Below are 24,323 nucleotides of genomic sequence, written 5' to 3' on the forward strand. Positions count from 1 at the left end.
TCAAGGCTTTCTTTAGCATTCTCTGTTTTGAAGAAGAGGTGTAATTAACAGGAATCAACCTACATTTTTTGGTTTCTCTTTAAAGTTTATTACCTCTATGGGGAGACTGTTTCAGTTATACAATTTCATGTTTTAATTATTTTATATGGAACTGCATGCAAAAACAGTTATGCAGTTTAATGTAAAAATTTTGCTTAGCATACCAATTAAAAAAACCCACCTTAAAATAATCTGTATGTGGTAAACAGGCAGAAACTGACAGACTTTAGCTACAGACCAAAAAAAACCCCAAACCAGCAGAAATAAGAATACTGTTCATTTTTTAAGAATTGCTGCTTTAAAGGGAAAAGAGTCTTTGTTTGAATTCTGTTCTGAATGCCTTTACGAAAAGTAATACTGTATTTAAAGGAATAAAGACCTTCATAAAGATATTTATACTCACTTCTCTATGACCTGTTCTCGTTAAGCTTTATTGGCACATCTACTATTGCTGAAATATCTAGTATTTTGCTGGTTTTAGTAAGCACAAAAACCAACATGGTTGCCTTTTTTTTACATTTATCTAGACAGCTGTAAATGATGTGCATGTTATAGAAGTAGAGAATCAGGATGCAAATCTTTCCTTCTTCAAGGTCCGATTTAGTTCTTACACAAGACAATGTGTGGCTTTTTTGAGAACAAGTCTTATTTTGGAAATGAAGTAGAAAAGAGTGCTTTGATGGCAACAAAACAGTACTTTGGGCTTCAAGAACTAGTCATAAACTGGAAAAGCAGAAAAAAAACCCCGAAAGAAGCAAACGTAAAAGCCCCGTCTAGCAAATTGCTTACAAATGTGTATGTATACTCTATTTTCTATTCACTCTAGGTTCTTGCTAATTAAAAGTAAACTCACATAAACATCATGATACGTTGGTATTTAGCAATAGTTGAGATGCCCAGAAATATTCTTCAAGTCCTTTTTCTCTGTTTAAAATCCACTTGACACCGCATACGAGCTTTTGTTCAATAAACTGCCATAGTAACAGGCGAGCTCCAAATCCAAATAAAAACCTACATATTCACCTAAGAGCCAAAAAGTGGGGTCTGGTTTCACCAACTGGAAATTAAACCTTCACAATCAGAGAATGAAGGCATCACCAGACTAAAGTACCTGTTCTGCCTTCTCCTAAAATGTTTGTAAGTCAAGGCAGAATCAAGCAAAACGGCACTGCCCAGTAAGCCTGACATCGTCTTCAAAGTTTTTGCACCTCACACACATTTTTAAGGAGTAAGATAATCTTCTTCCACCCTAGAACAATGACTTTTATCTAACTTTAAGTCTTTGAATACTACCAACCACATTAATGAAAGAAACAATTTTATTCTGACAAGTTATAATTTATTCTCACAAGCAGCGGAGTCTGCTACTTGCTGAGGCTGGCATTTTAAGTGCCTCCTTGTACCCTTTCTTAATTAAGGATTTGCAATTATGAAAGGGCACTGTCAATTCACTTCCCATTACTTTTGCTGAGGATGACCTGGAGCTAGATTTACGTGGGGTCTAAGAAGATAATCCATTCTGTTGACTTTGTAAAGGGAAGTGATAAAAAATAAATCTTTTACCTGAGGTACCTTCCATTATGGAGCTACCTCGTCTCCATATGACTGTGAATGTGTTTTTCTGGCATATATGCTTTACAAGCACTTTAAGACTACAGCATGGAGCTGGTCACTGAGATCATTTGCCACCTTACTCTGAAAGCCCCAACTGAATTGGGTTTCCGAGCACAATAAGCAAGTCTGGAATCACCTCAGAGGTGCCTCGACTGCCCCCTAAATCATTTGTATGTCATCGGCCGCCCACAGGGAGGGAGGGACCGGGCTCGGCATACCAGTGATTCACCATGAATAGTGGGACCCATCCTGCTGTATATGGATTGGAAGAGACCTGTTAATCCAAAAGCTCAATAGTCCCAACTCAACAGTTTACCGTCCCTAGACTGACTTTTGGGAGAGAAGGGGAAATAAGGAACTGATCAGATCAGTGTTGAACATTCTCTTACTCAAACACTTGCATTCACAGTATCTTATTTCCTCCTTGCTTTTAAGGTTGTGGTGCCTTCCGAGTAGGTGTTTTGTCTCCCCATTTCCAGGTCAATTTAGGTTGCGTTAGATGCTACATAGAAAGAGAAAAATAGCTACATAAGACTGATCGTGTCTATTTGCAGTTGAAGTCTTTCACCCTTACATATAATGAACTGAAGTGCATGGAAAAAGTATCTTGCGATCTCATTTCGAGTTTAAAACTAAGGAGAAACTGGTACTGAAAGCATTCAGCTGGTTCCAGTTGGAAGATGGATTTTGGGTCTGAGTACCAAGTACTAGTCTTGCAGACATCAGATGAAGGACTCTTAGAGGAGTCTACGGGAATGCTCGCTATGGAGATCTTGCTGTACCAAGTTACATCTTCTGAGGTAGCTTATCGGAGGACATGCATCTACGATGTTCAACAGGTTATTTAATGCACTAAATGTAAATCATCTTTTCTAATAAGGCCTTTCACAGATAACAACAATTAAATTTAAAAACCGCTTATAAATTTTGAAAAAGGTTATGATCAACCTTTTCAAAGACATAACTCTACAGATATAGTTTATAATGAAAACTACACATAGATCTTAGTTAAGGCCATTTAAGTTTGTTGCCACTAGAAGAGGGAACTGAGAGAACAGAGAACCAGGAAAATTTTGATTTATCTTTCTCTTATCCAAAGTCCCGAAGACTGAAGACAAGACCAACCCTTTTAAAAGCACAGTCCAGGCTGATGAGATGTTACTGCTGTTTAGCAGACAGAACTTATCCACCATGGTTTCAGCTTAGAAACAGCACTCTTTTTTACATAAATTAATTTAAGCTATTGCAATAGATACCACATCACTTACCCTAAAGAAGCAAAGCAAAATATCTTAAAAATTTAAAGCACTCAATTTAATGGAGCAGTCTGAGCCAAAAAAACATCATCTCTGAATCAGGCTGGAGCTCAAACTCATCCTGTTTAAACACTTCAATGCATTTTTTAGCTAGTGTTTTACTTAGAACTGGTACTCACATATGTATACCTATAGTCAGATATAGCTAAACACTTGATGAGCCACATGCTATCCTTATTCCATTCAAAGTTAAGAAAATAGAGATCATACACTTCCATGCAAAAAAATATTGCCCTAGCAAGAGAGCATGTGCAAAATCAGGAAAGTCTAAACAATTATTCAATGCATGATTTAATGTTACCTCAAATTATGACTTAAAACAACTTAGACTACAAATAGAAATGGAAACCAAGAAACTGGAAAAGTCAGCTTTTCCAAAAAGCATTGCCCCTGTCACACTGCCGCTATGTATTTTACTTTTTTATTGTGCTGCAAAAAATGTACTTTGCCAAATAAATTACAGGGCAAAAGACTGTAAGCAAACAAATACTATTGGGAGAAACAAGACTTTGATTCTTCTCAATCTGGTATGTTTAAGTCAGCCTTAAATTTATACTAAGATTTTGCTTATTTAATATTCTTTGTTAAAAATAAAAATCTAAAAGTCTTCCAACTCATCTAGGTTTTTCTTTTCCATCTTAATTTGACAGTTTGGTCATGGACTGATGCAGAGTGCCATTTGGTAGAGCTGGAAGACCCTGCATCCCAGTAAGAGCGAACACGGCTTTGGCAGGCTTTTTGTTTATATGCTGAAGGCACACGGGTACTACAGGGAGTTTCCCTCATAAACATGACAATTAAGATTGAAATCCAAGCGCTGAACACCCTGCGCAGAAGCCAAGCACAAGGGATCTTTTGCTGGACTCCTTAGGAAAAGCACCTTCTGCCCCAAGCTCTCAAGCGCTAGAAGTCAATTGCTGGCTTTTAATACAGCTTTGACACTGGGAGCCCCCTGTCATCGCAACGCTGCTCTGCAGAGCTGGGTCCGCTCCGTGGCAGCAGGCTGTGGGCTCCCGACGTACTGCATCAGTTCTGCTGAGTTCAGGGCAGGGACAGAGATGAAATCATTTATCTGGCTGAAAAATGTACATCCACTTAAATGCAACTGGTGTTTAAGAAGCACAGAGGCCGCCCCACAACTTCAGGAAAGCTTAACTGACATGCTTAAAAGATGCTGAATACCAACCGCGACAGCATTTCTTAACGCTAAGTGCAAGAAGAGTTCACAGCTAGCTCAACTGTCAAGGTGAGGAATTGGACTCAGTAACAGACTTTCTGTAGGAAACAAAAAATGGCTGATTTGAATTCTGGCACCTGAACAATTCACAGCTCATAAGACAGCTCCTTAAAAGCACACTTTAAAAATAAGTTTAAAATTGGCATAACAGAGGAGGAAGTTTCACCAATTTTCTTGAAATAATTTTTTATCTGGTTAGGGCACAAATACCTATGCGCACCTTCCTGCAATTCACTTATTTACATGCACAGAGGTGGTTTTCTATCTATGTACAAGACGACGCAGGAAAAGTGCAAATTGAGAAAGACTGGGTTTCAGTGAAAGTCATAAGCAGGCAGGAGTTTAAGGAACAGCAAGCAAAGCTGCAGCCAGACGACTTTTTTACCCTTTGCAGCCACTCATAGCCTTACAAAGCAAAAAGAGAGTAAAGATTATTGTGGCTTTTTTTTTAATTACAAACACAGCTTGGTCTTGACTACATATAAGTACATGACTACATATAATAGAAGTAATATAAGCATTTCCTCTGAAAACCTAACTCTTTCTTTCTTTCTCCATTACTGCTCTTTTCATTCCAAGATTACATCTAGGATTTTATTAAAACAAAAAGGAGGGACGGATCTTAATATTGCTTGCAAACAAATCCTGTCCAAATGCTATTGCATTAACTGAAAAAGTCTGTCGTCTTCTCACAGGACTGAATTTTGACCTAACGTTGCTGCTCTCTCTCTGCTGTACACTTTAAACTAACGTATAACTGTGGAAGGGAAAAACTGTCAGATAAGAATGTTAGACAGTCATTAGCTTTAATGTTAGGCAGTAGAGGAATTACTAGAAGAGCTGAATTAAGTTGCTCTGGAAATACCTGTGGTTCCTGCTTAACTTGTCTTCCTAACTGATGAAATTAAACTGGTTCCATAAAACACAGAGGCCAAACAAAAAGCAATTAATTCTAAGTGAGAGAAACACAGGAAAAAATAAGTCAACTGTTTTCAAACAAAATTTCATCCTAACACATGACTAACAGCAATACCATTCCCAATGAAATACCTCATTAGAAAACAAGGAAATCAAACAAGGATGCATATAAGAAAGGAAAGATTTTTGTTGTTCAATACTTACACATTTTACTGAAGAATTTTTTATAGCACCAAAATCAAAATATATGTTTGGTAACAGACACTAGCACAGAGAACAAAAATGTTATACTTAAAACTGAATATCAAGTTATACCTCTAAGTACCAAACTCCTTTCTCATAAGAACCAGTTAGGAAGTTAGTCCTATCTATAAAGTCACATCTACATGCAAAGTAAAAGGCTTGGTGTACGCTTACTAAAAGGGAAAGGGAAAGGGAAAGGGAAAGGGAAAGGGAAAGGGAAAGGGAAGGGAAGGGAAGGGAAGGGAAGGGAAGGGAAGGGAAGGGAAGGGAAGGGAGAAGAGAGAAACACTTGTTTACTAGCTAAATCTTAAAATTTTTATATAAGATAAAGACAGCACTGAAAATAGGACTACTGGGGGGAGGAAGGGGCGGGTGGCTGTCCTCTGAACCTAAAAATAAAAATAAAATTAGCGGTCACAGTGAAAAAAATTAATTTCATCACAAAAAGAAAATGTTTCAGCATATCCTCAAACTTTCATTTTGTAAAAAAAAAAGTGAAATATTCAGATCTGTGTCAAAACAAAAGCTATTTTCAAAAGAAAATTTAAATATTCTGTGTTGCAAATGGTAAACATTTCAAACTACAGGGTGGTTGTAAACTGCAAGTGCTTTAATACTCCCATCATTCAGGCAGGGGCATCAAAATTATATGCTGAGTTGAATTTTTCCAAAGGATTACTACTTGCTGAGAAAGTTCAATGCAGCTGTCATGTCAGGCCATATGCTGCAACAGATGTCCTCTATTTCTCACTCCAGATTGGCTTGTTTGATATTTCCTCTTAAGCTTAGATTTGACCAAAGTAAAAAAAAAATAAAAACTAAAATCATTTATGTAGTATATTAACAAGCAAATTATGAAATGGGTTTCATTGCCATATGAATCAAAGCAATTTGAATGAATTTTCCATAGTAGATGCATCTCACTGATTGTACATGGGAAAAATAGTTATTTCCCATTTAGACTTGGAAGTTGATGTGGTTCATACATGGGAGTGATCCCAGCGCCAGAGAGAAAAGGCGACCAAAAAGGGACCACCTTGGTTTTTGCGCTGAGATTGAGCGTGGTAAATTCCGGACAAGTGAATGGCAATTTGCCTGAGAAACAAGAAGAAGCAGGCTGGCTGTGATGGGAAAATTGATGAAACCAGCCCCAAGCAGACCCCGAAGAGGGAGGGACTCCCCTGCCAGGGGCATCGCACGGCTCCCAGCCGAGACCTCGGCACCCCGCTGACTTGTTCTGGCTCTCCCCTCCCCGTCACCTCCAGGGGAGCAGGTGCTGCCAGCCTGAGGAAGGTTTTGTATTGCTGTTTTATCAGTACGCTCCCTTTCAGCTATAACAATACTTTGAATGCAACAACTTGCAGAATAAATCAGTGCCCCAGCCCGTTGCTAAGAAAGCAGGGCAGATTTTAGAAGGCATCTATTTTAAAACCTCTCCTTATCTGACTGGGAGCAGCAGGAGGTGAAGTAGTTAATCCGATAATTCATAAAAAGGTTGAGAATGACTCTACATGAGTACAACAAATCCTATCAGTGGGTTTTCCCATTTTCAGAGCACATTGAGAAAGGGGGAAAAGATGGTTTTATAATTAGACAGTAAATTCTAATAGATTTTGTATAAAATGATACCATTGAACTGTCAACATTGTTTGCATAAGTGTTATGTGATAAGACAGCATCATTTCTGAAGCAAAATTACACAATTTATTAAATTACTTTTAGATTTGCTGTTACATATGAGCTATAAATAGGATGTGTTTTGAATGGCTCTGGAATATTTTGAAGACGTCGTAGCCTATAGGTTGGAAATCAGTTTCCCAACAACTTATGGGTTTAAGCTCTACGGCCTTTTACCTTCTGTTTGCAGGGAATATGGCTACAAAGATTTGGTGTCGCAGTAAGTGACTGCACAATGCGTTCACAGAAAGACTTCATAAAATGCCAATTAATTCCTGCTCTGAATTTGTTTGGAAATCACTTCCACTTTTCTAGAAATGATGACAATGTTTTCTGTAGGTGATGCTAAAATCTAAAATTTAAACTTTGTCGTACTGTAGAATCATACCGTAAAGTACAATGGTGTTCCTCCTTACACGGCTGTGCCTTGGTACAGCACAAACACTGGCTGTGAAATGCCAGCTCGTTAGTCTGGAGAATTACAAATAGATATTTAAAGTATTTTCTTAAAATCACGATGATGCAATAGCGATTTTTGAAGACTCTCTGTAAAACCTGAAAGTAACTGATCACCGGGGCGGAAAAGCAGAGTAGCTCTGCAGCCTGCTAGCCATGCTATTGCCATTGCTAGTGACAGGCCAGAGGGTTTGTGCTACCTTGGTGAGACCTCCAAAGTTGAGTTGCTTGAAGTTGTGTTGGGGCACTTGGACCTTTCGATGGATCAACTCTTAACAACCAGTTCAGCAGACCCAGTGGCTTCATTTGTTTTGCTTTTGCTTAGCTTTGCCTAATCATGTGGCATAAGCAGAATTTTGTCAAGGTAGCAGTAACGAGTAGGCTTTATGCATGCAACAAATCCTTGGCTTCCCTTTTCCCCATAATAAGATTTTAAATGTAACAGCAAGGAACCATAAACTATTCTATGCAAAGTTTGAGCTGTGAAATGAAATCTATGTTTTTACTGCAACCTGAGACTTGCAGGAGATTTGACAGAGTTGGGCAATTTATATAAAATTCTCACTGGCTCACAAAACTCAGGGCAGAGGCTGCAGAATACCTCGATTAAAAGTATCTCAAGCAATGGGAGGGAGTCAAACTATTCTGTAACTTTTGGGAACTTACAAGGCTTTTGTACTTTAAGAAAGAAATACTGAAGAAACGATAATATGTAATTCTTCATTCAGCCATTGGCTTCGATCCAGAGTAAACAGATATGAATTTTCAGCACATAAATAATTTTATTAATGTTGAAAACAACTCTTATTTAAAACACCTAATGAGAACTAAATTAGTACAAAAGATTTAATAAACTTTTAAAACTGATTGTGGTAGGATATTGTACTTACATCCATTTAAAGAAAGAGTAGGAAAGATTTATTAGAGATAGTACCCTTCAAATCTCCTTTTTGAATGAAAAGCATTTACAACGTGCAAGCAAATTTTAGTGCCTAAGGAAGTAATTTGAAAATTGCGAATTTTATCCTAAATCTGTTATTTAAAAAATAATTCAGCTTAAAGTCTGTAAGTCACCTGCCTCAGTGCTTGGTAAGCTCCTCGAGCACTTATTTAGAAGTTATTACAGGGAATTTGCTTATCTGCAGAGGAGAAACTAAGGAAGAAATGAATGAACATCTTTTCTTACCAAAATCAAAACAAGCACTTCTGAAAGCTATGTTTTGTGCTAGCAGTTATCTATCTCCAGACTCAACCTTTCAATTTCCTTGACTTGACAGGACATAGTGATTGAATGTTGCAGGCGGAGGAGAAGCTAATTCACAGAGCTGCATCTGAAGAGGCATTTGTATACTTTCTGCATTTATCCCATGTCTCCATTTCCTTTAACTACACAGAGTTATGAGCCCCAAATGATATTTGGCAGTCTTATTCTCTTAGCTAAGCATATATTGAACCAAATTCACGTCAACCTTGTAGCAGCAGTATTACCATGGTTATGCCATCACGACAATTTAAGCACATAGATGGCTTTTCACATTGTCTGTTTGAAAAGTTTGTGATATCCAGGAGACGTATCTGAAGCTAAAACATACTGTGTCTTTATTATCTAATTTTCAGTTTATGTAATGCTAAAATCCTCTCTTTGGTTCCAAAAGCAACCCACTTTACACATTATCTTCCTGTCTTTTTATACTAAATATCAAAAGCTGCTAATTAATTAGGCCTTTCACTGGCCAGGCTTCCTTATACTTGCACTGGTCCATTACAAAACTTGAATATGATTTAAGAAATGGGACATTTAATATGATCAACACTGGCACGACATCTAATATAAGCCTGCAAAAAAAAGGAAAAGGGATATCATAGAGATTTTAAGAATTACATCAAGGTGAAATGCTAAAAGAATGCAGAAACTCATGGAAGAGTTTGATTCTTCTTTACTTAAGTCTGTGGGAAAGTCACCTCAGAGTGGGATAAAACAGCCTTTACTCATTTTCAAATCAAATTTTCAAAGAGCAATAGGGCTACAAATAGTTGCCACCTCTAAATGAAAAGTTTATATCACAATAAAATTTCACATCTGTGTTTACACACTCCAGTAACTAAGCTAATGTCAAGGGCACTTTTGCAGAAAATTATTAAACTGATAAACTGCTTCAAGATCCTAAGTACTAAATAGTCAGCCCTTTGCCATAATATTGTTAAATATGATTTACTATACAAAAAAATCACAAGTGTAATACCTTACAAAGTCCAATTAGAAAATAACATCACAAATAGGAAACAACTACAGCCATGTGATTTTGACCTTGGGAACCCCCAAAAGAAGAATTGCCACTGTACTAAGAAGTTAAAAATTCTAAAGAACTGGCCAGAGTTACCTAAAAAAAATAAAATCATAATAAACCTTCCAGTGAAGTAAGCCAAACAGTCCATTTAAAGAGAATACTCCCTTAAACCTGCTTTACACATCACTGCAGGCTCACTAACTTGCAATTACACTGATTAGCAAAGACACATGCAAGGCTCAAAGGGACCTTCTGGAGTGTCTTGACCAACCTGCCAACAATTTATGCACATACTAATAAGCAGTATGCAATCAAAAGGAGGTTAAACTGCAGCGGTTACCTCAAACCAGATAGATATAAGGAGGACAACATATAATTGCTTTCACTAACACTGACAGACTATCAATAAGGTTATAAATACCTCATTATAAACATGTGTCATCTACTAAAAATGGAACAGAAATGTAAAACAACTACATAATAATGTTGCATAACATGGGGTGACAACAGAGGATCAACCAAGCCAAAACACAAACTGGCCACAGCTGAAATTAAAGGCAACACTAATGAATATTGCAATCCAAAATCTGGGAAGTAAATGAAAAATGTTTCCTGTCCAACCCGACCATGGGCCAAATCCACTTGGACAACTAGTGCTTCTTTGAAAGGAACATTATGTACAAAACGTCTTATAATTTTTTGCAGGAATGGAATATATGCTTTCTGATTCATTGAATAAAAATGTAAATGAAATATAGAGAGTCTATGTCTTTCTACATATATATATGTATAGTGTTAGTTTATGCTTTTTTACATTTTTTTGGGGGGGTAAAATGTGGTAATTTTCATAATTTATATATTTTCAGTAGACAATAGTTGAATCTCTGACACCTTAATGTCAGCCACAATAAGCAGCGGGCTGGTTGCCAGCACAGGAAAAAACAATTTCTCCTGTCATTATTTATAGCTATATTTCTTTATCATCATGTGCTTTCTAAAAGTGGATCACCTACTTTTACCTTTCAAGCAAATATGGTATATGCAGTTTGAAAACGGGCAATACAGTCATAGAAAGGACCTCTTTAAACAGAGTTGTTTGTAATTCAGCTAGCTTATCGTTCATAGGCAGAAACTGTGTTTCTAGTTGTGATGGATTTTGTTTGTCAAAATGAGAAGAACAGCAGTTTAAATAATTTTGTCTGAGACAGGTACCCAGTTATCAGATGGAGCTGATGGAACAGGGAGCCAGCGTAGGCTGAATCTAGCAACAGCTGCTTGACCTCACCTTCTCCACAAGGCATCAACGAGATTTCTGTGTTATCCTTGCTAACACTTCACATTTTTCATGTAACTTTTTTTTTCTGATAGTAAAACAAATAGAAGGAATGCTAAAATTGAATTTTGTGGAAAGGTTCGTAATTAACTTTAACTCAGGAAAGGCAAGGGAGTGACAAATCCACCACTCGTTGTCATTATTAACAAGTGAAAACATTTTTTTCTACCATCCGCAGAATCTGTGCTAATTTTGTACAGTGTTCTTGTCTATTTATATTTATTAGGAAAGTGTTAAAATTTAATTATTTTAAAATAGAAGGCTTTTATTTTTTCCCATTAACAGGAGCTACTGTTGAAACTAGTAGCACAGCGCTGGGGTGAAAAGATGGCTAAATTAAGTGCAGTGCATCCAGCTTATACCAACTTCTTTTCATTTACAGACCTACTTGGAACAAGGTATTGTAATTCAGGTTCTCCTTGACTCTCTGGAAATTACAAGAGGCTGTAGGCCATGCTGAAACCTCCATTTCTATCAGAGTATTGCTCTTCTGTGTAAATGTACATATTCATTGGTATGCCTCAGTTTATCCAGGTTCTTCTTGTAAAAAACAGCGATTGTGGAAGTGTTTCTGGAAGAGTAATCTTTCAACATTTCAGTAAGTATTTCCTGGGCATTAACACCATTTGATTTCATAACAGCCAGACAGCAAACTTCCCTCACGGCTTCTACATGGGAGCCTGCACCGAAACCATTTGCTCCATGTAAGAAAGCCTTGAAGCTGTATCACTTTGCAATAAGGTTCAGTTTGCCCAATCCAAAAATTTGAGCATGGTAAGATTTTCCAATATTAGCCTGAGTCCTCTGCTACCAAGGAGGAGAAAGACAAGATAAAGGAAGAAGTGAATAACTCCGTTTTGGAGAGATTATGGCAGAAAGAAATCTCTGAAAATGAGGGAAAGCCACAACCAGCACCGTAGGCAATCCTGACAAGCAGGGAACTGCTGGCATAGAAAGCTAGTCTGCAGGTTTAAATGCCCTTCCAAAACCAGTCTTGAGATAGCTGGAAATTGAAATTATAATCTCCTTAGAGAGAAGCAACAAGAAGGAAAAAATTGTGCATGTTTGAGGAAGGAACTAATATCATAACTTTCGCTCTGGCGGGCATGTGCTTCATGGTACTTGGGGCAGGCGATGAATGCTTCACTACTCTTCAGGCAAATTGAGCTGCTAAAAACCTCTCCTGCCCGTATTTCTTCCCTCGCAGCTACGTGCCTACTCAGAGTGATTCACACCTTCATCTTGCCAGACTTCTGGACAGGTCATTTAGACTTGATAGCCTCAGCTCCCCATCTGTACAACCGAGATAATGACACTTCCCCACCTAAGAGAAGCGCTCTGAGGACAAATGCTGGGGGGGTATTTAGGGGTGGCGATGACAGAGCCCGTATGAATTCCGACGGCAGGAGCTTTGTGCCCTCTCTAAAACTAAAAAAAAAGAACAGCTTTTAGGCAGACAGGATGCACAACAAACATGAGATGGAAAGGCTCAAGGTATTATGTTTACTCCTAAAACACCCATTTGCCATTATTTCTCTGTACTTCCTTCAGGCTATGGTGGCACTACTGAAATAATTATCTTCCTGCCACTTCAACTCAGGAAGGCTGATGGGAAGCAGGAGGAACTTCTTTTATTTTCCCTTGTGTCCACTGCCAAGCCAAATTTTTTCATTACTGAGGCAGCTGCTGCAGGAGCTTTTCTTCCCCAGAAAGGACATAGGGAAGGAATTTAACTGGGGCAGCCGTCACACTACAACACTTTACAAAAAAGCAAATGAGAACTGATTCAGATGCGCAATTCCAGCCTGTTTCCTAAGAGATGCAAGATGAGAGGTGTAACTATGAGAATTTCTTTGGAAAGGAGCTTTGCAGAACACTACCGCTACCAGGTTTGCATTTTCAAAGCAAGGGCCAGTGATTTGCATTCCGAAAGGCACAAAACCTGGCCAAGGCAAGCAGTGGCCTTCTGGGATGTATTGGCTACTAAAAACAAACAAACAAACAAAACAATACAAAAACAGGCCCAGGAATAAAATTCGTGAAATACCACTGACTTTGATTCCATTCCTCAGGGTCACCATCTTGCTCTGCTCCCCTTTCACAGATGTCCAGCAGTGCTAATGCTCACCGTCCCTGGGAGCTGCATCTACCCGTACAAAGGCTGGTTACTGCCTACCATCGATGGTCAGTACCTACTCTTCTACGTAGTAACAGTTTGAGGGCGTGCTAGCACACAGATCCTTTCTTTCTGTGGGAATTCAGAAAAATTTAACAACATACTGTGCAATGTAAGGAATGTAAACTGTAGCCTCGTAGCTTTTCTTTAAGTGACCTAATGACATTACGTGTTCTGTCTACAGACAGCGTGGAAGTGCCACTGCGACTGCTGAGGTGTACTGCTGATGTTCATTAGCAGTTTGCCACTGACTACTCAGGATAAACAGGCAGAATGTTCCCTGGAGCCAGGACACAGACAACATTACCAAGAGAGAAGCAAGTACGTTGAATCCGAAGCCGTGGTTACACTTTATTAGATCTGTCAGTAATTCTGTCGAGCTGCAGGAGGCACCATCCGAGCTCGTGTAACCCAGTATCTCTGCCCCATTAATCCCGCCTAATTAGTGTGAGGTGATACGTGTTGCAACTAAGAAACGAAATTAAATATAAAAATCTACATTTAATAAACACCATGCAGTGTATTCAGACACCCTCAAGGAAGGAACCTGGAGTCAACCAAAAGACGATAATCTTATCAATTGTATCCTAAATGAGGCCTGACCCACAAGGGTAAGTAATTTCTACAGAAGCACAGATGATAGTGTGTACTCTGATGGTTCTGTGGCAGAAATGAGAACTTTTCTTACATATTTTAGTAGGAAAATCATAATGGAAATACAGGCATTGTAAAACAGGATAATGAAAAGATCTTAAGATTTTTTTATTTGTAGCATTAAATTAATCACCACATTGATGTTAGCAATCAAATAGAATGATATCACAAAGTGAAAAATCGAAAAAACCATCTAGCTCCTGTTTTGCATTTTAAATAGGATAGCCTAAGGGCAAGGGGAAAAAAGTCGCCAAACATTTCAGACCAGTGCTGTTCGACAGCATTTTTGCATTTCTGAAAAAAAACCCAAAACCAAAAAAACCAACAACCCACCCAACTTGAATTTCATAAGGGAAACAGTCCAAACAATGTTAAAAAGATCACATTCTACTGTATCAAGAAAAGAAATAGACTCTAACACTACCTGCGTGCCCTGTGTCTAACATACATCACATAACATGCTATCAAATTTCAGAAAAAAGGCTAAAGAAGATGACATTGTCATCTCTCCAACATCTTCCATTTTTCTATCAGAACCACAAGAAACGTAAAAAAAAAACCCAAACAAATCCTCCTTCTCACTATATAGGATATAAAAGAAATGAATAACAGCTTCTAAGAAAACTCAGTAAAATCTGATTTCAGCATGTGCAGCCCTACACCGGACAGGAGGGAGAGCAGAGGGAGAGCAGAGGATTCCCATCACAACGGATCTGTGTTCAGAGCACATCTTCCACAAGAGCATTCATGGCTAACCAAGAACAAAGTGACCAGCAACCAGAAGCATAAACCATGCCTGCATCTGTAAACCGCCTACATAACACTGAATAAAGCTATCCATACATTACATATATCCAAAGGGCTTGAAAGTGTTTTGTTACGGCAAAGAAGATGGCAATAAAATAAAGAGTTACTGATGCTACTAAAGTAGCGTGCAGCACAGAATTGTGCTTGCAAGGCCTATATAGATTTTGAACAAAAAATATTGAAAGAATCAAACCTGTGACCAGTTCTCTGATTTCCAAATCTGTAGTCTTGCGGAGTAACCGTACTAATGCTGGGATACCACCACAGTTTTTCAGAGCAATTTTGTTGTCATCATTTGCCTTCCCATATACCAAGTTTCTCAAAGCTCCACAGGCACTACGGTGGACTTCTGTCATCCGATGGTCCAATAGGTCCACCAATAATTGTATTCCGCCTTGTCTTCTTATCTGAAACAGGCCAAAGTGATAATCATAAAATTAGGGAATGAACACTGGCATTATATATGCTACCCAATGTAATTAAGCTGTGGTTTATGCAGGCTGTGCTCCAGCAAAGGTATGCTGGTAGCCCCGCAAAGCTGCTATGTTACAGTGCTTTGATTCCTCGTACTATTTTTTCAGTGGCAACGTAACTGTACAATGTCAAACCTGAACTTCTGTAAAAGCAGCCAAAAGTTAGTCAAGAGTGTTGCCTCAGCAAGATTTCTCAAGGTTCAGCAAGGTTTGCCTTGGCAAGGGTTTCTCCTGTGCTGGAGAAACATTATCTGCTTCAGAGTGTAGCACATCACAAGCTAGAGGAAAAACCACAAGACTACAGCAAGCAAAAAAAAGCACTTAATGCAATGAAGTTTTTTGGGATCCCTCCTTTCACATTTAATTACTTGGAATGTGAGCAGCTACTGTAGTCTCTCTATCAACAAAACTGGGAAAAGTAAAGATGAAAGGCAAAGGAGGAAGTATGCACAGACACAGAGGCAAGGATGGTGGATAAAACATGGAATGCTGTTCTATTATGATTGAGGGCAACACTTCAGTGATGCAGGAACAGAAGTCTTATTCATTCCTAAAGTGGCCTACAAAATAAATTTCTAATGGAATATCTTATATAAAATGTCATTCTAGAAAAAGCACAAAAATGTTTGAGGCAAATGACCAAGAAGGTAAAGAATACCATGAACTATTTATTATAAAATCCGTTTGCACACAAATCCATCCTTACTGTTCTCTGGCACTATTTGCTCCTCCAACAGTAACTAGTCTTGGATCTAATTTTAAGAAACTAGACTGATTCATAATTAACATCCAAGGAGTACAATGCTTTAACTTCAAGTAAGTTATACAGACATCTCTGTCAAACAGTTTCTCTATGTGTGGTGTTGGCTAAGGCTCAAAGCAAGCCAGGCCCTTCAGCTGGCCATTTTACCACCTCTAGTAATATTTTCCCTAAAACATCAGAAGAGAGACAGCTATAGAGTGTTTTCAAAACTGCACGGAAAGGTGAGACATTAATTTTAGAATCAAAGTTTACGATGAAAAGCTTCTAAATCTTTGTGAAGTTGTTCTTGCATGGGCATATGTTCTTGGGGCTCTTTGCAGAGGGTAAGCTTGGGAGTAGGAAATGGTTAAACAAAGCGCACTAAAATTTATTAGAATTTCATGCTCTACCTACTAACTTAAAAATATTTAAGTACCACCGATGTATGGCATTTCATGAATCCAATACAAGAGTCACTGCAAATAATGTTTCAGCCTTTGAGGTTCCAAAATCGAGCTATACAAAATTACTCATTGGTAAAACAGAAGTTCTCTCTTTCTTCTACTGGCTTATCTGGCATATTCCAATTTTTGTAATAACAGCGAGACCCAGTAATAGAGCAGTTTTGTAGTTAAAAGTGTATATACTGAGATGTTACAGTATTAAATTAAAATGTTATAATGTGTATACATTTACAACACACCTTTGGGCTAAATGGCAAAGTGATAGTGTTTAAAGATAAACGAAGATATTCTCCCTTAAACAGGCATTACATCAGTGTATCACGTCCAACTTTCTGAGCAATATACAGCAGCTGGCACTACATGGAGAGTGCAGAGATGTGAATGGACATTGGTAAAATACATCAACTTCAGGAAGAAGTTCATTAATCTTTTTGAGAGCCCATGTTTCTACTGCTCAGAGAAACCATGACATCTTTCAGTTTAGAAACCGGAAAAACAGATCAAAGAGAAAAGGTGTTGCAATACATCTCACTGATCAAAACTTTACCCATGTGGACAGGACGACTTGCAATGAAATTATTTGCTCCTTTCAAAGCCAGGAAAAAATTACCAAGTTTATCTGGCAGGGGTGGGGGGTAGGGTTGTTTGTTTGCTTGTTTTTACAGTCCATCACCATGTAATCTTCAGTTTAAAATATGTTCACTTCCTCTACTAATCAGATTCTCAAAACCAAGCATACTACTTGAAGAGCCACCAACATAACAAAATAGATGACGTTTATTGAAACAGAGTAGGAGCAAAAATTTATGCATCATTTCTACAAAAGGTGAACCAATCACTGAGCTTCACACTTCAACCTCCGAAAAGAAACAAGATCTGACGGAAAAAAGAACACAGTTAAAAAATACACAAATTGTTCTGGTATGATGAGTAATATCAGGAACGACAGAATGAAAACACGCCTGCTGATCTTTGTGTTTTATATTTTTAAAGCACAATGTGCTGAGTGAATATTTTAATTGCTTCACTGGTAAAAAAAGATGATGAATGAGAAAAAGTATTAACTCTGTAGCAAAAATCATTCTGTGCACTATAATTCATCTGAAGACTCAAAGGGCTCTGCCTCCGTTCAGAGGCACGCTCTGCCTGTGCTGTCTTCCCCACTCTCCCTCTCGGGCACAGCCAAGTGGCATCTCAGGCTCCTTTGTAGTTTCTCTTGTGGACGCTCTCAGGTGACAGGTTTTGCTATCTTCTGCTCCTTTCTGCGGGAAGATGTGTGGTTCTGCCACGTTCAGCTGGCAGTCCTGAGCTGTACCTTCCCTCTTCACTCATGGTATCTGACAGCACACTAGTATTCAGCTCATGCAGCTCCTCCTCTCCCAGGAACCTGAAGTCAGCGGCAGACTGAAGTGATTCAAAGATACTTTCTTAAAAGCAAAGGCATTAAATATTCATCTAAAACGCATTTCTGTCAGAAAAAAAATACGGGCAATACAACAGAAATGAAATGGATGTTACATAACACTTGACCTAACTTGACAAAATTTCTTAAATTCTACTGAAGAAAGAACCTATTCTTACCTGGGAAAGACAAGACTTATTTTGCAAACTTTCTTTGAATGTCCAGGCTCAGATACTTGGCAAAGTAGCTGTGTCATGCAGGCAGAGATGAAGCTGATTCTTCACAACTGGGAGCTCAGTTTCTGATGCTGCTCTTCATCTGGATTACTGTGTTGCTTTGTTTTTGTTTCTCCAACAGCTCGTTATTCACCAGAAGTCTCACCCCATCTTCGTGTTTCCATCACATATCTATATAGCTGCTTAATACTATATTCTCCAGCAGGTTTAACTATGCCTGACAAATCATGAGATTATGATCAATGTTATCAGCATCTATTTACATTTAGGGAAACTGAGGCAAAGGAAATGAAATTATTTGTTCAAGCTCTTTATGGAGTTAGAGCCACAGCCTGGAGGACAATTCTGACCTAGTGAGTCTCCTGGGGCAGATCTCAGCTGAGCTAAGTTGTCACGGCTCCAGTGAGCTCAACAGCAGCGCTACTGCCAAACGTCTTTGCCAAGAACACTTGGATGGATGGATGGATAAGCAGCAATTTTCACCAATGGCGCATCAAATCCCGCTCCCCCAAAGGACTTTCGATAGATACTTCTGCCTCTCTCCTGACTTTATATGAAGAGAACATTTCTTAATGTAATATTTATTAACACATCACTGGCTGCTGCCTTGCTACATCTGGAGAAAAAGAAAATAGAATACGCCGGAGTCTGCTTGCCTGCTACAACCAAATAATCAGCATAGTACCGAGTTATCAGGAGATACAGGAGACCAACTCCGTTCTCACACAGACCAATCCCAGAGTAGCCACTTCTGAAGCCAAAAGAATTACCTTCAGCTCTGCAGCACAACTGAGTTCGCCCAGTCATATCATAAAGTTTATTCTTCCTGTCTTGAATATATTGTCCCTTTTCTACACTGTCTCTTCTCAAAATTAAAAAAAAAAAAAAAAAAAAAAAAAGGATCAGACTAGAAGTATTAAAAATGCTGGGTGAATCTGTGTTGCAGTGTTTCTCAAGTGACCCTCTTAATCTGCATGTTCTTTCCTTTTTTTTTTTCCTCACTAGAAATACTTTGTGTATGTCTTCGAAAGATGCCGTTAGAGAGCTGCTAAATAAATTCCTCAGCCTGCATTCTTGCACATGTGGAATTATGGTGTGTATGGCAAATCCTATCAGGACCGGGAATCCCAGAATACCTAAGCCTGAATTCATTATGTTGAGCTTTCTCAATAACAACTCAGTGTAAACCTGTGCTGATCAAAGTAAAAACTGAAAGAATGGAGATTACACAAATTTTGTCATGAAAAATATTCCAAGGAAGAATGCACAAAGCTGCTTTCCTTTGATGAATCATGTGTTTTCTTTTTCCAGCAAATTTTTAAAATTTCCTTTTAATGTTGGCCCTCCATCATTAGTGTTACTGTCTACTTGCTGATCAGAAGAACTTGCTGTGGTCAAGTCCCATGATGCCACAACACACACAGACAGGACAGGAAAAGGTGCCAGACCTTCTGATCCACAGACAAATAAGAGTGTCCTTACGTCAGCATGATTCCAGAGTCTTCTGTGGCATTGTATGAAGTTTGTTTTTGCATTGCATCTGAGAACGTATTTGTATCCACAGTATGTAGATACAAAGTGAATTTGGGCTCGAGAAGGGGTTCAGACCAGTGCTGGAGGCAGTGAAGATGTGATCCATGTCCTAATAAGGAGAGCCTGGATGTCTCATGCCAAGAGCCTTTGAGAAATGTAATTTATCAGTTTCAAGGCTGAATTTTGATTCAATGGACTTGGCTTCAGTGGTCAAGAAGCCAAGATCAGCTCAGAATGTGTTTACCACAACAAATTTTCCATGACAGTGGACTGTTAGATATTTAATCTACCAGGAGTTACACATGACCAGCCTGAAGCACATGCATTGGTAAAACAAGTCAATAATACGTTGATGATATGTCTGAAATAATGTAAGTATACTTGATTACTGGATGACTTTAGCATATGAATTATTTGACAGCTTGCTATTCTAATTTGATACAAGAGATTGGACGAATGTGTGGAAAGAAAAGTGGGATGCGAAGGGTACCTAGATACCTGGAATGTAAGGATACCTGTTTTGTGAGGACATCTTGTCAATGGCTGTCCAGCATATAAACAGAGGTGAGACAGGAATAGAAAGAAACCACACTTATATATATGGTCCCTATAGAAGAGGCAACACCAAAGACGGTCTGTGAAGTCACTGGTTGACGGGCTGCTGAAGGAACTGCTCAAAGGCTTGGAGAGGTTCAACCTGAGCTTTGTTAAGTGGTAAAGGGTCGGGGGGGGGGGGTGGGGGGAGGATATGCAGGGAGGAATGAATGACAAGGTTGTCACAGGTCTTATGGGAAAGAGCATGCTTATGGGATGCTTTCAGGGGATTGTGGCAACGTGCAAAACTTATGGGATGTTTAGCAGGAGGGCAAAGGTAGAAAAAGGGGGACATCCAAATGCATAGGGGAGGAGCAACATGAGAAGAGAGAGAAGGGCGTGATGAAAGGGGCTGGTCATGTATAAATAAGTTGGGCTTCACTATGCTTGTCCAGCCAAACCCTGTGCCTGATCACTGCAGCCTGTTCTGTTTTCTTATTAAACCTAATTCCTAACAATCTTCCTGCATGAGGACGGTTTACATTCAGGATCGGCGTAATGCTAGTGAACCTCAAGCTGCAGTAGCTGATGAGCAGGATAGAAGATCTGGGAAAGAGCTATCAGAGACACCGTAAATCTAGGGGATAGATACTGCTGAGACCAAAGTCTGAGGATGTGCTACTAGGCGGACCAAAGGTCTGAGCCAGCTACCAGAGCAACCTCTTTGTGTCTGCGCGTGTGTGAGATGAGACCTGCCAGCAAGCTTTGAGACTGATTAGCCAGAGATTAAGGACCACGTATTATTGTTCGTGTTTGCGTGAGTGCTGCTTTGTGGGCATGGGATGCCTGTGCAGGCACTGTTCTCATGTTCGTGTTGGTCTGTTGTGTGATCTAAGCTTCTAACATACATACCTAGCAAAATTAATTAATAGGGACGCTTTTATTTCTAGAATGATCTGTATCTTATTAATTTCTCATTCATTTATTGTATTGGTTTTGTAGATATGTAATTTACATTAGCATATACTACAATGTACTTGAAATTTTAACTGGGTTAAATGTTAATGGGTTACATGTTCAGCCTTATATCATATTTACGGAAGGATACAGAACAAGAGAAATCACCATCTGGCTTGTTAAGCTAGTCTAATGGAGAAGTGCCCACCTTCTGATGCAATGCTGTAACACGTCCCGCTCCATTTCCAAGCAGCAGTTAAGAGTTTGGTCCCGATCACTCTGAAGACTGCTAACACTAATTCCACAGATGGGAGCAGGTGGCTCATGCAGCATTCAAGCACTACTCTTATACAAAGGATACGCTGGAGTCAGCGGATCAAATACAGAGCTCCATTAAAAAAAAATCCAGAGACCTCTCCTGAGGTATATTTAGCTCCCTTTGGGAAAGATGTCTGGATCTACAGCTCTCAGTATCTTCTCCCTGCTTTGTGTTACATTGGTTAAATATAACCTTTACTCCTTTTGAGACTACTCTGGTCAAAGGATACTTTCTGTGCTCTAAACAGAACTGACAGAAGGACAATTTATGAACATGGGACCTCTCAGGGGGAAAAAAAAAAATGAAGTGTAAGTATTGTAGGAAATATTGCAGCCTTCTTAATTTACCTTTTACTTTTCATGACAAACGCATGCCAAAGCTTGCACAAATTGTAACACAGCTTGAAACCGAATTATTGTCAGATGTAAGCAGTAACAGCATTACAGTCCATGACCTTAATTGACAAAACATGCTACCTGTCACTGATTCAGCACAGAAGCCATGCTGTTCCTCTGGGCTCTCTGTTTAAAGTCTAACAACTGGATGTGAAAACTCGACTGGCTTGCTTCCCTGGGGACGGGGAGGGTTTGCCCGAAAAGTGAGGATAACCAAGAGTGTCAGACTGAGCAGAATTCATACTTTGACCTACAATCAGAAGCATTTTTTTCTCACATTTAGAAGGACAGATAACTTCTCAACTGTGAACAAACTATAGATGAGCAATCTTTCTTCGTATCAAGGTATCGTAAAACTGGCCCTGGAATCTGGCTGTTGCTTATGGCTTTGCAACAGCAGAAGCAAGGTCAAAGCAAATAGATGTTAGTTGTTTTGACTATTACTATGGTTTTGAACTCTATTTTGAAATAAAAATTATTCTGTTCCTCCTGGCAGTGAAGAAGAGAAGCAAAACCCTCTCTTTCAATCACTGCATAATGGAAACTGCCTCTTCCATCCCTTGGAAGGCTGTAAAAATCAGAGCTCGAGATACCAAAAAGGAAGAAAAGTGAAGCTTCAAGTTTTAAACAGTTCAGCCAAAGACTGTTAGATAATGAAGTATTCCAACACAGTCTAAAAATATTGCTGTGATAGAAACCAAAACACCCTTCCCTCTTCTATTTATACTCAGCAAGTGGGTATCTGAGATATTGTTCAAATTTTGCCAGTAAGTGGAACATCCTCTTCTGCATTTAATTCTGACTACTCTGCCTTACAACGTAAAATATAATGGAAACAGAAGAGGATTAAGAATAGGTGACAAAATTGTTAGAGACTGACAGAGTGATAAAGTGTGTTTCTAAAATAACGCAATCTCCTCTTCCCAGAAAGACATTAAGTGTTCCACTATTAACAGCTCCATAGTCCTAATTTGAAGATTAATTCATGGTTAAATGCTTACTTTCCACATTTTTCTTAATAATCACTTTTGAATAACTCTTCATCCAAAGGAGAAGGAAATCTAACAACAATCAAGCGTTTTTAGACATCATAGATATTAATTGCCAGCTTAATTGACATAACACACTGCATCATCCACCACTTATTCTGTGACATTTCCATTATTAAGAAAGCATGTTTCAATATATCAAAATACAAGTGCTTAAACACATGGAATTATTTTTAATGCCACTGTGTTACATATGGAACAGGAGTAAAAAATAACTGACTGCTAGCACAGGTGACGGCATACATCCAATAAACCCCAAACTAAAAGGACAATTTAAGTCTGCTTCTGGAAATTTTTAGTAATAATTGGTTTTAATGTTCTCGGATGCTGGTTTTCTAACTAGCGGAGTAAGTGCTTATTATTTCACACGTGAATGGATTCTGAGCAATTCTGTTCCACAGGTGCGCGAAGGAGAAGCTACAAGTGAGCAGAACCAAATGGCAAAAGCATTCTTAAACAGTGGCAGGCAGCGTAGTGTTCCTGAGATGCTCGTTGACTATGGCCACCCTGCTCCTCTCAGGCTCACGATTTGTGCCCACACAGACCAGGGCACTCTAGGAAAGTCCAAGAGGCCACTGCCCACACAACAACTTGGCCACGCTGACCAGTTATACACAGTATCCATGAAATGATTACATTTCTAGATTTTCTTACTGCAATTCCAAACCCTCTCCATGAGACCTCTCCGTTACCTACCTTTGCCTTGTTTACATCACTAAAATGACTTTCATCTAAGAGGAAAAAAACGACTATTTTTTGGAGAAGGGTTTGGAAGATGGGCAGCCTCGTTGCTAGCTATTTTCAGAGGGCTGATTCCTAAAACTTGAAATGGATGTGAAGGGAAGAAAACAAATCTCCATCACAACAGCATACGAGAATACTATTTAGTACAATTGTCTCTTAAGATAAATGTACTGGTTCAAACTTTAATTCCTCTCTGCTATTTCTTCTGATGTGCCTATGGAACAGCAGGTAGACAACACAAAATCTGTACATCGCAAATGCACATGAGATTTATTACAGACAAATCTACCTGTAACTTCATAGGGTAATTTAGTCTCATTAGCAAAGTAATTTGCTACAAGTTTAAAAAAGTGCTGAGCAATTTTAGCTTAAAATAGAGTGGAATGTTATGCAAATTGCTCCATTAACTCCCAAGTCTAATTTGTTTAAGGAATCTAAATCAGGGTTTGGATCTAGGTCCCATTTAAGAATGGTTTTGTCATTAGGACTTGTTAGATCAGACACAAAGGCAACATAAAGCTGTCAACTGGCATAATTTAAAGAAATTCAACCACTGGTACATATACAATGTTCTGCTTTAAGTTAAATAAGAATTGTTCCCTGTGTGCTAAACTACAGCACGTGGAGAAGGAAGGGGATCTTTCTTCTGTGTCCGTAGAAATCAGGTAGGTGTTTGGAGGAATGGCTGTGCGACACATGAGGACGCACAGCACAGGG

At 38.8% G+C, this 24,323-nt stretch overlaps 1 protein-coding gene across 1 annotated transcript in view; it reads right to left on the reverse strand.

Annotated features, from left to right (window-relative positions):
- Window positions 1–24,323, reverse strand: part of CTNND2 (catenin delta 2) — a gene marked incomplete at both ends in the record, with an annotated part of 558,729 nt that overhangs the window by 142,734 nt on the left and 391,672 nt on the right. Inside the window, one exon of the mRNA XM_082315082.1 lies at window positions 14,952–15,165. Coding sequence (XP_082171208.1) covers window positions 14,952–15,165 — 214 coding nt within the window. The remainder of the gene's footprint in view (window positions 1–14,951; window positions 15,166–24,323) is intronic.

The sequence above is a fragment of the Platalea leucorodia genome, assembly GCF_965183815.1.
Source record: "Platalea leucorodia genome assembly, chromosome: 1".
In the NCBI taxonomy this organism is placed as follows: domain Eukaryota; kingdom Metazoa; phylum Chordata; class Aves; order Pelecaniformes; family Threskiornithidae; genus Platalea; species Platalea leucorodia.